Genomic DNA, 14,015 nt, shown 5'->3' on the forward strand with positions numbered 1-14,015 from the left:
CACGATTCGTCAATCCTCGAAACGTTTAGAATAAGCAAACAGAAAAAAAGCAAATCAAAAATGAAGATCTGTACCAATTCACACGATAGCTGGAATGTCAAAACATGTTTATTTCCATGGCATGAGTGCTACTATTTAGAGCAGCCTGAGTAATATGCTTTTGGATTTACGTGTCGAAGACGACGCCCTCTAGTGTGTGTGGTTGTTGTTTCATTGGATAGTAGTTTGGCATCATGTTGAGAAGTGCAGCAGTCGCCTGCCGTCTACAAAGCACATGGCGCCGTGGAATGTATGCAAGCCTTTCGTCTCCGGGAATTTGGAATTTTACAGCTGAAAATACTGTGAAACAATGCAGACATGAATGGGACTTAGGAGTCGTATTTTCAGGCGAGTCTTTATTGCGTTGTCAACAAAGAAAACCAACTCTCCGTCGGCTGGGCACGGCCCACTGTCTACTCAAGAAAGAAGGGGGGAAAGACGATGGAGAAAGGACGCATAAATTTCTATCACCAGGAGACGTGCCAGTTGGACATGAAAGTATAGAACGAACCCAGGGCAGGAAAACAATGATTGTTAGCCCTCCCACTGTCCAAGTAAGTGACCATTTTCATTGTAAAGAGTGTATGTACCAGTGTGGACCGTGCTCAGAGGGGATGGGGTGTGAAATTACTTTTCGGACGCGAAATGAATTTAGCGATAACTTCCTATCCATTATACTTTCAACTCTTGTTGCTTGGGTAACAAAGAGAGGATATGTAAAGTTTACTCCAGGTTGCAATATTTAACTTCAACTTCTTCCACTTTTCTGAGTCAGATTCAAGAAAAAAATCTTTTACTTTCCAAGGTCTTTGCAGACCCTACCATGTCGAAAACTGTTCGCGACATCTCTGTCGACATTGAGAAAATTAAAGGCCAGCTCAAATTCATGAGGGAGGAATTCTCGGACAGCTCCTTCGAGGTCCTGAAGCTTGTCCAGGGGCGGTCCTCCATTATAGCAGCTTTAAAGGAGACTAGGAAATTCTGCAGAGACAACCAATCGGCGATCATGTCACTCAAAACTGAGCAGAATAAACTTGACGAGCTCATCACTTACATCAGCAAGATGATCGCCCGCCACGAGAACCAACTAAATGACTCTAAGAAAGGCCAAGAAAAAGATGCATTCTCCAAGAAAATTGACAACATCTCTCACAGGCTTGATCAAGCAAATAAAAGCATCCACACTCTAACTACAGTTGTGCATGAGAAACTCCAAAATGATGTGAAGAAAGCACTCACTGATACAGAACAATTGCGGACTGAGGTGACAAGGCTACAACTGGAACTTAGGTACAGAGGGAGAGAGATCACTGAATTAAAGAGCAAGAGCCCCACTGATTTTTCGAATTAAATTGAAAACACATGCTGCATAAGCCACCAAAATAACCTATTTCTACCTTAATAAAAGTCAGTCTTCTTCACATGCAACATGTAAAATGGCACTGGATCTTAGACAACCTAACATTGATTCACATTTTACAAGTCCACTTTACATGTTCAGTACAGCTGAAATTGTAAAATTAATGTCTGCTTGTAAGGATTCTCACAATTCTGTATCCAATTATGTACACCTGAAAAATGTACTCAAATCAAACAAAAAACTACACACAGGTTCGTATGACAGTAGCTTTTAATGTAAAATGTACAAAAGAACCCTAAAAAGGACTATACATTACTCATTGTTCATTATCCACTGGCCTACACTAAGCGAAAATTAATATTCATTTTATTTCAAGAACAGATAAAAGCCACAAGCAATCAAACAAAATAGTCAATAGAAGGCTTTGTGTGGAATTTTAAAGACTGTAAAATATCAACTATGAGTTTTATGACAGATAGCCAAACTTGTTGCAGAATAATGACTGAGGCACTTGAAACAAATAAATGTTACTAGAAGAAATTTGGGGGGGGGAATGCCAGCGGTCATTTGATTTAGTCTGCTACAGTCTGCATATATTTGCTCAAAGGGTTTTGTGAGACCAGAAACCTGACAGTTGAAGATCTGATTACCGAAACAAACAAGAAAAAGAGACACTGAAACAAATAAAAGTGTGACCATCAAGGGAAAGTGCTTTTGGCTAAGCAGGCAATCTATTGTTGAAAAAAGCACAAGATGACAAGGTACCCAAAGTAAGCTGTCTTCAACAACTTGGTAGTATGATTGTTTGTCCACTGAAGAAATAAAATTATACAATGGCTCCCTGGCTAAGTTTGGTGTGGTTATCAACTGTTACTGCGGTGCTGTTCATCCAGTGTGGCTCACTCACAGGCCTGTGTGTTGTGACCATTAGTTGGAATCCACTAGTTAGAGGCCACTCGTTGGAGGCCACCAGTTGTCCTTGGCCACCCATCTACTGTAGCCAACTGCAAGCTGTTTTCATCTGGCAATTAATAATGAGGCTTCCTCTCCATCCTATCCCCTTAATGTAAACAGTAAGCTGCAAATCCATTATGGCCACCCACTATTTGCCATCATTTCCAGTATGGCACACACTGATTTCTGGCCAAGAGTCATTACTGTAACCTTAATTGGTTGCAAGTCAACTGTAGGTTCTGTACACTTGAAAAGCTTGAATTTTGACTGAAGTGTCTTTGAGGAAGTTTTCATCAACATGATTGTGGTAACAATCCCTTACTAGCATCTATAAAGTCCTGTTCATGGTCCACATGGTAGACTAGATTGGCCAATGTCTGCTCCACCATGGCACGATGGGCAAGCTCGCTGATTGGAAGAAAGTCTTCAAGATCTTGTGGGGGGAACTTGAATTGTGGGCCAAAGTTGACCGAAACCTGACAAAAATGACAAATAGCAATACGATGGACAAAATTCGCTTCTCTACAAGGCCATGCATTAAAAGAAAAACTGACTTGTCCTGCAGAACCTGTCACCGTGCATGTCACAAGTGTACATTAATAACTACAAGCCTCTGGAAGTTTTTACTTTGGCTAGTCAGCAGTATCTATAAACATATATAGCTTGGACAGTAAGAAAATGCAACTACATGAACTTGGTTGGCAGTAATTGGTATTGTGATAATTGTCCAAGATTAATTTGGGAGAACTTGGTTTATTACATGAATAAAAGATTGTTGATAAAAGGCCAAGACTTACCGTGCACCCTTTGTAGAGTGAAATGGCTGGGTAATAAGTTCCCTCAAAGATGTCTTCAAATGCTACTCCCTGGCTGACCCCATTCTTGTAAAAGGCAATCTATGGCAAAAACGTCAATAAGAACCAGGCACATGTATTACAAAGTGAACTTGATTTTACAATTGCAGCAGAGATACTGCACAACTACCCTACTCTGTCACTTCAACCAAGCAACCTATGCTGATATCAAACTGTCTTACCTTTGTTCCTGGACACAGGTTCAGGGCATTCTCTGTCTCCTGCACCTGATCCTTCTCCTCAAAGTACAGATGGCTCTTGAATTTGATTAGAGCCTGAGAAAACAACCATCATCAACTTCTGATTACTTCATCTATTCCAGATGTAATAAGAGACAACTATGCAGCAAATGGGAAATGGTAAACATTTAGTCTAGCCTACAGGCCTACTACAGTGGACCTGCAAAGCAGGGTAAAATTATTAAGCACATTTACTAGCTATGGATACTCACCCGATCTTTGTATGTTAATGGAAGAAGCTTATCAGGTGTTACCCTCCCTGGCAGTTTAATGTACAGTCCCAGGACATCTCCAATAGTATACCCTTCTCCATAGTGTTTACCAATGCTCTGATGGAAGCGAGTTCCTTTCCTGCTTCGCCACGAGTAGCTGAATTTGTCATAACCAAGAGGTGCTTGCAGATTACCTGAATGGAGTCACGGCAGTCAATTTGTAAATCTCTTAATATGCAAGCTTTAAAAATAAATGAAGCAGGATGTCGAGTAAACGATTGATTCCATGGATACTGCAGAAAAATGTATTTGGTATTCAAAATGTATACCACTCCAGTTACTGGAGAACACCCCCCGCTTCATTTGTGCTGTACACCTGTTATCAAGTGCATTCTTCTGACATGGTTTTGTGTACATTCAAATAAAAACAAGTTGCACCTGCGCTCAGCTATTTACAAGCACTGAGTTCACACACATGAATTATCTTTCTTGCCTCTCAGGAAGGCCACAAATTGCCACCAACAGGTCTTGCCACCTACAGGTCTGGCCTGGACTCATTTAGGACCTGCTTACTTCCAGGACCTGAACCAGCTCCTACCTAATGGTTGTGACCATCCAATCCTGGTAGCGGTGCCTTCCGGCATCTCATCAATTGTCATCTCCATATACCACGCTCCTCGGTTTGTACCATGGGTGCATCGGACCATGGAGTAACCCTTCTCTCCTGTGACTGACAACCGGTTCTCTGAGATCTTCAGTTGAGGAGCTATAAAAAGGAGGCATTTTCATCTCCAGTGTAACTTTACTGGGCAAGTTAAAGAAGCTCATCTAAAGCCATACAATGTAAGTTCAAAGTAGGAGTATCAAATATCATTAATTCAGAATTTTATATCAGAAATATTTAACTTATTTGTCTGCAATTTGTTTCTGTAAAAGAAAAAAGATTCAATCTCTATTTTGGGAAAGTTTATGCTGACTTTTTTACCTTACAAGTTTTCCAAACATGCTTTTATAGGAATGCATTTTTATTTCATCACTACTCTACCTACCTCTGTCATGTGATGCCAAGTACACCTCTCTAGGTAATGCCATCCGATACAGCAAAGCAGGAATAGGTTTCCCTATCCACATATCTTCTTCAAAAGCACTGCTTGGTGCGTGGGGGTCCTGTTCTGTCAAGATGTATCGGTAACCATCTTTGTTGAAGGGGTGTTCCAAGGGGTATCCATGAGGGGGTAGCTTTTGTGCTGTTATCATGTCACTGGGGAGAGAAGGACATTAATTTAGAAAGGACTGTGTAGGAACCATCACAAAACAATAAGGGAATTACAGGAATGCCATACAATTACAGATTATAACAAACTACATTTATCAGACCCAGAGTTTTTACTTACTTCCTGGTCTTCTTTCCTGACGTGATATTCTGACTGTTTTCCAGACCCTTCCTCTTGGTTCCACGACTCTTGCCCAAGGAAGATGACAGACTGCTTCCTGTAAAGAACACAGGGGAAAATAGTGCCATTATGGTATCGAAGCAGGAAAGCAAAGTTAAATTCACAAGATGAAATGACAGAATGCATGCTGAAATATGAGAGATGACAACAGCATAAATAAATGTGCAAGTGTTAAATACTTTATTTGCTGGAGTCTTTTGTTCAGGCAGAATGCCTCAGCTAAAACGGTTTAAAAAGTTTGATGTTTTGTGCTCACCATTCAGCGATGCTGACAGAGAAGAGCTGAGTTTCTGGCTGACTTCTCCCTTGATGGCCCCACTCTGCTTGGACGGGTCATAGTTTGGACTGATCTTTGTCAAATCCTACAAGACAGGATGATAAGATCAGGACAGGATGATCCATGAGTAAATGTGCACAACCATAAAGCCTTGGAATTAGCAATAATAGGCTCCCTCTAAATTGTAATGCATTTTTACCACAGGCCCTGGGGGAGAAACCCTTTAGAGAAGTAATTATACAAAGACTGAGTAAGAACATCAAGGACACTGACCTGATCAATGAGTCCAAAGAGTGGGTAGTCCTCTTCACTGGCTTCGCTAGCCTCTGGTTTCTCCTTATAAATGAAGATGTCACTGTCTTTCATCTGGAATACAAGCATACTGGTTCAATCACTCTTTTTTCATCAGCTCTGTCAAGTTCTACAGCTAGCACGGAAAATATTTTACTTGCAGGAAAAAAAGTAACTAGCCTATGATTCTGTAATAATGTAGTTTGTTTCCAGTGTTGTGATCAAGACCATCAGAAGACCAGTCAAAAGTAACAGATGAACAATGACAAAGGAATGCTATTGTTGCCCGTCATGTGAATAAAGCTTGTGACATGAATTCAGACTGAAGGTCTTGTGACAGTCTTGTGAAGTCTTGTGATGGTCTTAAGAGACCTTGACTACAGCACTGATTGTTTCTGGCTACTTCCCAGCTGAAGTTTGCTTCCAAATAGTATTCTAAACCTTCGGTAACTACACTCAATTTTTGAACAAAGTTGTCAACTTGTCTTACCATGGCTTTGACGATGGTACCATGCCATGTGGTTGTTGTCCGTTTCTGCATTGGTGTCAGTGCTTCCCAGTTCTGATTGATAAATGGAATCAACTCTTTCTCCTTGGAGAATAGAATCTTGTTGGAACCCATCAGACGCTGTTGGGCCGTCAGGTTGGCAAGGGCCATGTGGCACAACTGACTGAAATCTGGAAGAATAAAATGATTCAATCTCTTCAGGATTGTCACATCAGTTTCTTTTTGAAATGTTAAGATTAATCAAGTACTTAAATGAGTTATCTTTTAAGTTCAAACTGAAGCAGGATATCAAATTCTTTTGGAAATTTTGAAATAAAATGCCACCATGTCAGGAAACTGGTGAAATACTTACTGGCCATCCTGCGACTGTAGACTTCATTTTTGGCCGGATTGCAATACTTGCAGCAGAAGGAATAAGTCATCATGTAAGGTATGCAGTTCCTATGAAAAAGAAGTTCTGATACTACAAACTCAATCCTTCAAACCTGATGTTGCTTTTTAAGAGACTTAAGGGAAGCTAAGATTAAAGAATAAAACAAAAATTCCATCATAACACTAAGCTGAACATTTCTGTCATTGATGTATATGTACATAACTAAGCTCAGTTAGACATCTTAGTTGGTACTTGCACAGACAATGTTCTTTAAATCATAATTCATAAATACCAATTCTGGTAAAGTATAAATGACTGATCTATTTGTCTCCTCAAAATCCTGACTAAGGCAGATTCTTACCCCACATTGCATGTGATGCAATTCTTATGGAACCACTTCAGGCAGACACTGCATTGAAGCTCAATGTTATTAGGGTTTCTCTCTTTACCACTGAGGAAGTAATGAAAAATTTCTACATCATCAACTGTCAGCAACCATTAAGCAACCAAAGTGCCAATTCATGTAAAAAATGCTACAAGATGGTGGTAAAAAAAGAGTTAAGTCTGAGCAAAGTAGATAGCATGGGTGATGGTATCTTTATATAAATAGACCTCAAAGCTTACCAATAGCAGTCTCCTTTAACCCCTGTGCTTTCTTTTAACTTCTCCCCCCCTGTATCAGTGGAGCCAACTTCCACAGAAACATTTTCTTTGTTATCTGTGGATGTTCCATCATCATCACAGGGAGGTTCCATTGATTCTGGGTCAGAAGCACTAACAGTTTCCTGCATTTCCACCTCCTGGGATTCGGCGACATCAAAGCTCTCTACTACACCAGTATCTATGGCAACATCCTCCTCAACCTCTGTGGTAGAACTTAAACAGAAAAAAAAGAAAAAGGAAAAGTACAGGCTTGAGCCAAATTAGGATATTTCAAAATTAAACATTCATGGGAAGCGTTGTCATGTATACAAACAAAATTTAAGTTTTAAAAAATCTGTAAGCATCAAAGTTAACCCTAACTCCCTTGGGTGCATGTAAAATCATAGAGAAATTGGAGGACTGAAGCAACTGTCGAAAGTACACAATTCTCAAAATGGGCAAAACCCCTTGTGCTGTGCTGTTACATACATGTACATGTATGCATTAAATGCAACAAAGACAGTTCAGATGCCAAACTTAATAATGCAGAAAACAAATGTCTGTGAATTTTCCATGTTTATTTTTCCGACTCTGCACGTTTGATATTCAAAATAAAACGTGTAAGAGATTCTTGGTTGTCAATTGCGTACACAGTCTAGCTCTATTAATCAGCATTCATTACCAGCTATCTTACTCGGGCCTGACGTTACTGCAAAATATCACGAAATTAGTGCAACTAAGTACATGGAGCCTGTTGGACAGGCTTCAAATAAACAAAACGGCCCCTTCGCATCAAAATGATTACGTTGGCATGGTTTGCGTTCTAACGATGATTTTTGAATAAATATTTAATGAAATTTCGAATGGGTACATTTAAAGTAAAACTGAAATTTCACTGCAAGTAAGAAGTATGAAATTATACCTCTCTTTGCTGTCCACATCTGCCATTCTCGTGTTTCGAGCCGCGCGCTTGGGGTCAGAGGTCCCTAATTTCTGTAGCATGGTGTACGAACTTTTTCTGCACGATTTAGGCTAATTACTGCAGAGGCAGGTAGGCGGGCACCAGGCGGAGGTGTAACAAAAATCTGCGGATGACTCATTCCGACCAACTGGTATCCTGTATAATACGATACATTAATATCACACAGTAGGGCTTCGTGGGAACAACCATGGAAGTGCAAGTATATACATGTACTGTATGTAGGTAGGCTGGGTGTTTTTATTGTTAAGCATGTTGTGATGTGGAACGAGTTTCGTGCACATCCCTCCCTAGCTCTGCTAAATTGGAGTGCTAGAAATCCTGCTAAAGAGAAGATCGCACATGTCACTCGTTTCAAAACCTTAAGGTTTTGCGAAATGTAGCCATATTTTTGAAGCTTTCACGCATCTGAGCAGGGTTATTGGAATTTTATTTTTAGGTAGGCCTGTTAAAAGTTGAGCAACCATGAAGAAGAACAAGAAACTGACGAGCGGCGCAGCAAGAGAAGTTGTGGGCCGTGTTTTTACCGTGGGAAGATATCAAGTGTCAGTGGAGGATGTCATCGCAGAGGGTACGTAGGCCCAGGTGTCATCATGGAGGAAGTTTGTGTCCTCCCTCCATGGTGTCATCATCCCTTCCTCCTTGTCATGATATACATGTACATTTGTCTGTGCTGTCATGAATGTTTGCTAATAAAATAGGCCTAATGGCTTTGCTTGGTTGAAAATTTTCCAATGTTAATTTGAGAGATCATTGCACATTTTTTGTTACTAATTTTCAGTTGTGTTTTAAGTTAAAACTTCCGATTTCAGCTGAAAAATCAGATGAACAGTAGGCCTAGGGCCTTGGCTTTTATTTAGGCCCAGGCCAGGCCTACATTTAAGTAAGAGATAGGCCGAACTGTTCTATCATCAATCATCAAGAATATGTCATGTACACGTAGGCCTAAACCTCTACTGCTAGAAAAATTATTGAATTTGAAATTTGGCCTAGGCCTACCTTAAAAAGTTTGTGTTCAGTTTTCTTGTTCATTGTAAAAATAACATACATAGCCTACACCTACACGTGTTGACCCCTAGAGCATGTCTTTTTTCTGTAACTAAATCTTGGCATTGCCCATAATTAAAACCTTCCTTCTACTGTAACCGTCAAAAATAGTCAAAAATTCCTTCCACTTGATTCCCCCAGTACACAGACACATATGGGAAATTTGACTGATTTTGACGGATATGACAACTGTGTCAAGAATGTATCTTTGGAATTAATATACAGCTGATTGCAGTACAGGCACATATGGGAAATTTGACTGATTTTGACGGATATGACAACTGTGTCAAGAATGTATCTTTGGAATTAATATACAGCTGATTGCAGTACAGGCACATACCTTTAGTTACATTGTGTAAGGAGCTGAGTCATCTGTGGCCTTGAATATTTTAGGTAGAAATTCAACAAATTTGGAGTTCCTGAGTTTGAAATCCTATGGTTATAATGATAAATGCGTTTTGAACTTGAAGGAAAGTTTTCACAGACCTCATGGCCAATACTACATGAGGGATTTTTCTCAATGGTAGAACATGTACATGTAGAAAGGCAATGTGGGAAGGAAACAAGGTGCAACGCGTGCTCCCTTTTCTTTCCTATAATGCTTTTCTACTGTATGGTTCAAAATCACTCTTGCAGTATCAGTGATAGGCCATACAGTACATAGTGATTATACATCGTTGGCTTTGTAAGCATGTCTCAGTCTAGAAGTTTCTTTACTTAGGGAAAAAGTGAGATTGTAATAATTACTTGTGTTGATGAGTGGCCAGTCAAAAAGTTTCATGTGACATTGGCTTTGACATTTTTGTGATTATTAATCCTCATGCTGTTACAGTCACAGCCAGTTAAAAATTCCGTCCACTTCTAAGTGTCTTTACAGTACGGGTATATAAACATATCATACAATGTATGTCATTTGACAGATTTTGACTGACAGGGCAACTTGGTGCAGATTGCATCTTTGCATAGGAGGATTTTGATAAAGTATTATTTTTCACTGGAATTGGGCATTCATATGCTCATGTGCCCATGCAACTCACTTTTCAAAGATGCATACTGAATTGAGTCAAAATTGCCTGCAAGACCAAACATTGCCATTGTGAATGGGTCTTTGGCAGCAGGCTTGTACATGTACCCTTGGACTTGGGAGAGGTTGCTAGGATAGGACATTATATGAACTGACAACTTTACATGTGCTTGAACATGCGTAACTAATGCTCACAAGTTGGCTTTCCATGGTCATTCCATCATTCTATTGCTATTCCCAGGTCTGCCATTTCTGGTATTGTTGACCTCTACATGATCTACCACATTATACATGTACAAATAATATGACCATATAAACAAAGTTTCAGGTTTCAGAATACATGTACTGATATCAAATACCCTCTGGACCTTGGTAATCTAGGAACTGAAGTGTCGGTTTTGTACTGTATTGTCTTGTGGTTTGTCACACTGGTGACCAATACTGAAGTGAAATGCCCCATTCCCAGGATTTGAGTCCTTCAAATGTTCCTTTACATGTACCGTTCATCTCTAAAATTATTTTTCAAATAAAGGTAGGTTTTTAAAACTGGAAACGTGAACTTGTTTTGTATTTGGCACCAGTTTTGTAAAAACACTTCTGGTTACACATTTCTGGCTCCTAGCCTCGTGTTAGTTAATAGGGGCTGAACCATACATGTACATGTAGTTTGCTGAATGGTTCAGCTGGTCTTTTGAAATACATGTACCTGTATATGTCACATGCATACGTGGACATTTTGGTATTCGGTTATCCTTTTCCTGTCTGAGACTAGCTTTTTACTCAATTTCTGTGTAAAAAAACTTTTACATGTACATGTATTTGCTTTGATGGCAGATTGTTGGTGTACAGTACATATTCAAAAATCTCTACAAGAATGTTACACCTGTTACATGTAATTTCTTTGTCATGATTTTGATCATGGAAACCTTGCTACATGTATGCATGTACATGTACATACATGTATGTCGTACATTGTACAACATGTACACATGAACATGTATTTGGTACACATGCATTTAAGCACATTTCCTTGTTAGTGTAGTTTTGCTGACTGAATCATGAATACGTGTACTAGTACATGTAGATATTAGTAATTTCCAGGGCAAAGTCTAAATCATGAACAAAAGGCAGAGCTGCACTGTGTACAATGCAGTCGCCTGAACAGTTTCCTTTGTCCTGCTCGAAAGGGTGGTTCAGCTCTGTGTGGAAAGCCTACAGTGTACATGTACATGTATGTACATGTAATCTATGATCAGGTCATGAAAAGCCCGCAGGCTGCACCCATGGCATTGTTTAATGTGCATATGAGGAAGACAAAACCTTTCAGAAAAATTACTTGCAGTACAATGAGCAAGATTCAGATAGTTCAGTATACATGTATATATGTGTACCTCCGGTGTGGTAGAAGTGTACAAATTCATGCAGACATTGTATACACTGTACATGCATGTATCTTGGTAGGCGGTGACGTGCATGGATCTTTAGGTGCACCTTAACCCTAACCCCCTAGGGACCATGTGGTAGAGCACCTGTATACATGTATACAGGATGAATGTAGCTCGAGGAGGCCTGGTCCGGAAAGTCCCAGATTAGCCTCAAGCAAAGGAAAATTGTGCAATGTGAAAAGTCTGGTTGACGTCATTGTTGTTTGGTTTTTTTGCATTGCCAAAGTGAATTTATGCCACTTTTATGAGCTCAGTAAGTGTGTCACGATTGCTAGGTACATGTACATGTATGTGTGCATTAACCTACATGTACTGTATTGCTTGCAAGCTTGCACAATTGTCAAACACATCTGTGTTTAAAATTTAACAATTAAAAATAGTATTGTCACTGTATCAGTGGTACATGCATGTCCGCTGTTCAAACACCTTTGATGTTTTCCATAAAGTTAAAATACATGTAAAATCTTTACACCTCGTTCTTTGTACCTGTAAATGTATGTACATGTATCTTACATGTAAACCTGGTTTTCATCTGGTCGCTTGTAATGCAGACAGTCCGTAAGACGTCAAGATGCAGACAGTCGGGGAAGACGCTGGGCGATGTCATTCCACCAAAAAAATTAAATAAAATGGCATGCGAAACTCTGAAAATTGTTAGGCCTACTCAGCGACTTGACACAGACAGTCAGCAAAGTTGATCTGGGCTCAACTTTGCTGATCTTTGTGGGGCTGGTTTTTGTTTGTGATGACAGTTCCGTTTGACATATTTCCATTTGCCTATGTTTGCACTTTGCATCTTGATAGGGTTGCTCTCTGTGTTTCTCACATTGATAAGGAAACTAGGCTTACATGTAAGTTGTAACAAAGGCAGGTGCAGTCAGATTGAAATTGGAAAATGAAGCTTAATTGAAACTGCAGCCATACATGATTGCCTTATGTTGTATTACGCCAGACTTTTGCTTTGAAGTGTTGCTGGTTCAAATAAAAAGGTTGAAATTATGTGAAGATTATGTAATATGTGCTTCTGAAAGTCTCAAATTTTAACAAATACTAGTAGCAGTTGGTTAAACTTTACTCAGTACATCTATTAATCTAATGGATTTTAAAACCTACATACAGGTACATTTTAGTGTACATTGTTAATTATTGCATGATACCGGTATGTGGAGCTATATAAAACATGTGCAGGAAATTAATGCAAAATGTGTTTCGTGGAAATGTTGAATTTGCACTCTTCAGTATTGTTATAGCTCTAGACTTAAAAAGTGTGTTCACCTCAGGAGCCATGTTTATGCATCACATGCATTGCATGCACATATCACATGCACATCAGTTCATTTTGCACTGGAGAAAATTAGTATTCCATGAAGCAGAATGAATGCTCAATGATGCATCGCTTTCTTGTTCCAGAGCCTCTTGGGCCTCTTGTGTACAAATAAAGGTGTGCATGAGAATTCCTGTGTGTGATTTAGATTTGCAATTTTAGCTCTATGCTTCAAGAGACATGATTGCTATTAAAAATATGGCAGAGATTTTATTTTTAAGCTGATTAGCATTGAAAAATGGTTGTGCCTCTGCTCGGAGGTTTTTGATTGTGGTAATTACATGCCGCACACATGCATGCATTCCAGAAACAGGAGAGACTTCCGATTGATCATAAAAGTAATCAGGATTAAATATCCAGAGTTGATATGTACTGTATGAAGTGATTGAAATACGCATGTACATGTAAATACATGTATACTTCATAAATGAAATTCATGAAGGCCAGCAGGCTTTGAATGCAGACCTCTGGACATGCTGTTATTGGTATATGAAATGAAGTCATGTACGTACCGGTACATGTATTCACAAAGATATATGGAAAAGAAATCATTGTCATTGTAGAAGAAAGGTCTTGTCTTTGTCTCTGTAACTGAGGACCATTTTGTAGTTTTTGCCTGTTGAAGTTTCATGATTTTCATACAACTTTTTGTTTATTTCACTGCCACTTTTTAGGAGGTTTTGCTTTGGTTTTCCTGGCTAAAGCTCGAAACGGCCGGCATTTTGCACTCAAGAGGATGTTTGTCAACAATGAGCAGGACTTGGCAGTCTGCAAACGGGAGATTAAAATTATGGTGAGAAACAAGATAAATGCTGCAGTACATGTATGTACATCAAACAGGTTTTGTCAAAGTGCTGACAACAGCTTGTTCTCATCTTTGGAAAATGTTATGTACATTTTACATGTACATAAATTTGTCCTTGTTAATTTTTGACAGAAAGTCCCATTCTTAATTTTTGTAATGTTGCAAAACAATCATACACCTTTATGCAT

General features: G+C 39.3%; 3 protein-coding genes across 7 annotated transcripts in view; 2 read left to right on the forward strand and 1 right to left on the reverse strand.

Annotated features, from left to right (window-relative positions):
- On the forward strand, window positions 1-2,248 carry LOC110985117 (uncharacterized). Its single transcript, XM_022245931.2, has 2 exons — window positions 1-593; window positions 845-2,248. The coding sequence occupies exons 1-2, from the start codon at window positions 234-236 to the stop codon at window positions 1,388-1,390; spliced, it is 906 nt and encodes a 301-aa protein (XP_022101623.1). The 5' UTR covers window positions 1-233; the 3' UTR covers window positions 1,391-2,248.
- On the reverse strand, window positions 1,652-8,242 carry ash2l (ASH2 like, histone lysine methyltransferase complex subunit). The gene is made up of 14 exons (XM_022245391.2): window positions 8,126-8,242; window positions 7,186-7,437; window positions 6,923-7,012; window positions 6,541-6,629; window positions 6,171-6,358; window positions 5,663-5,755; window positions 5,369-5,474; window positions 5,053-5,149; window positions 4,708-4,919; window positions 4,257-4,424; window positions 3,659-3,852; window positions 3,390-3,482; window positions 3,151-3,249; window positions 1,652-2,829 (listed from the first exon to the last, which is right to left on the reverse strand). Exons 1-14 carry the CDS (start codon window positions 8,203-8,205, stop codon window positions 2,647-2,649), a joined length of 1,944 nt encoding a protein of 647 aa, XP_022101083.1. The 5' UTR covers window positions 8,206-8,242; the 3' UTR covers window positions 1,652-2,646.
- Window positions 4,420-14,015, forward strand: part of LOC110984705 (uncharacterized) — a 24,796-nt gene continuing 15,200 nt past the window's right edge. For 2 of the 5 annotated variants that reach the window (XM_022245175.2, XM_022245259.2), the window contains exons 1-2: window positions 8,414-8,753; window positions 13,697-13,815. In XM_022245175.2, coding sequence (XP_022100867.2) covers window positions 8,648-8,753; window positions 13,697-13,815 — 225 coding nt within the window. In that variant the 5' untranslated portion in view covers window positions 8,414-8,647. The other 3 variants (XM_087130085.1, XM_087130086.1, XM_087130087.1) reach the window with 3 other exon arrangements.

Source organism: Acanthaster planci, linkage group LG19 (assembly GCF_054643075.1).
Source record: "Acanthaster planci isolate LZ-2023a linkage group LG19, COTS_SCS, whole genome shotgun sequence".
Lineage (NCBI taxonomy): Eukaryota > Metazoa > Echinodermata > Asteroidea > Valvatida > Acanthasteridae > Acanthaster > Acanthaster planci.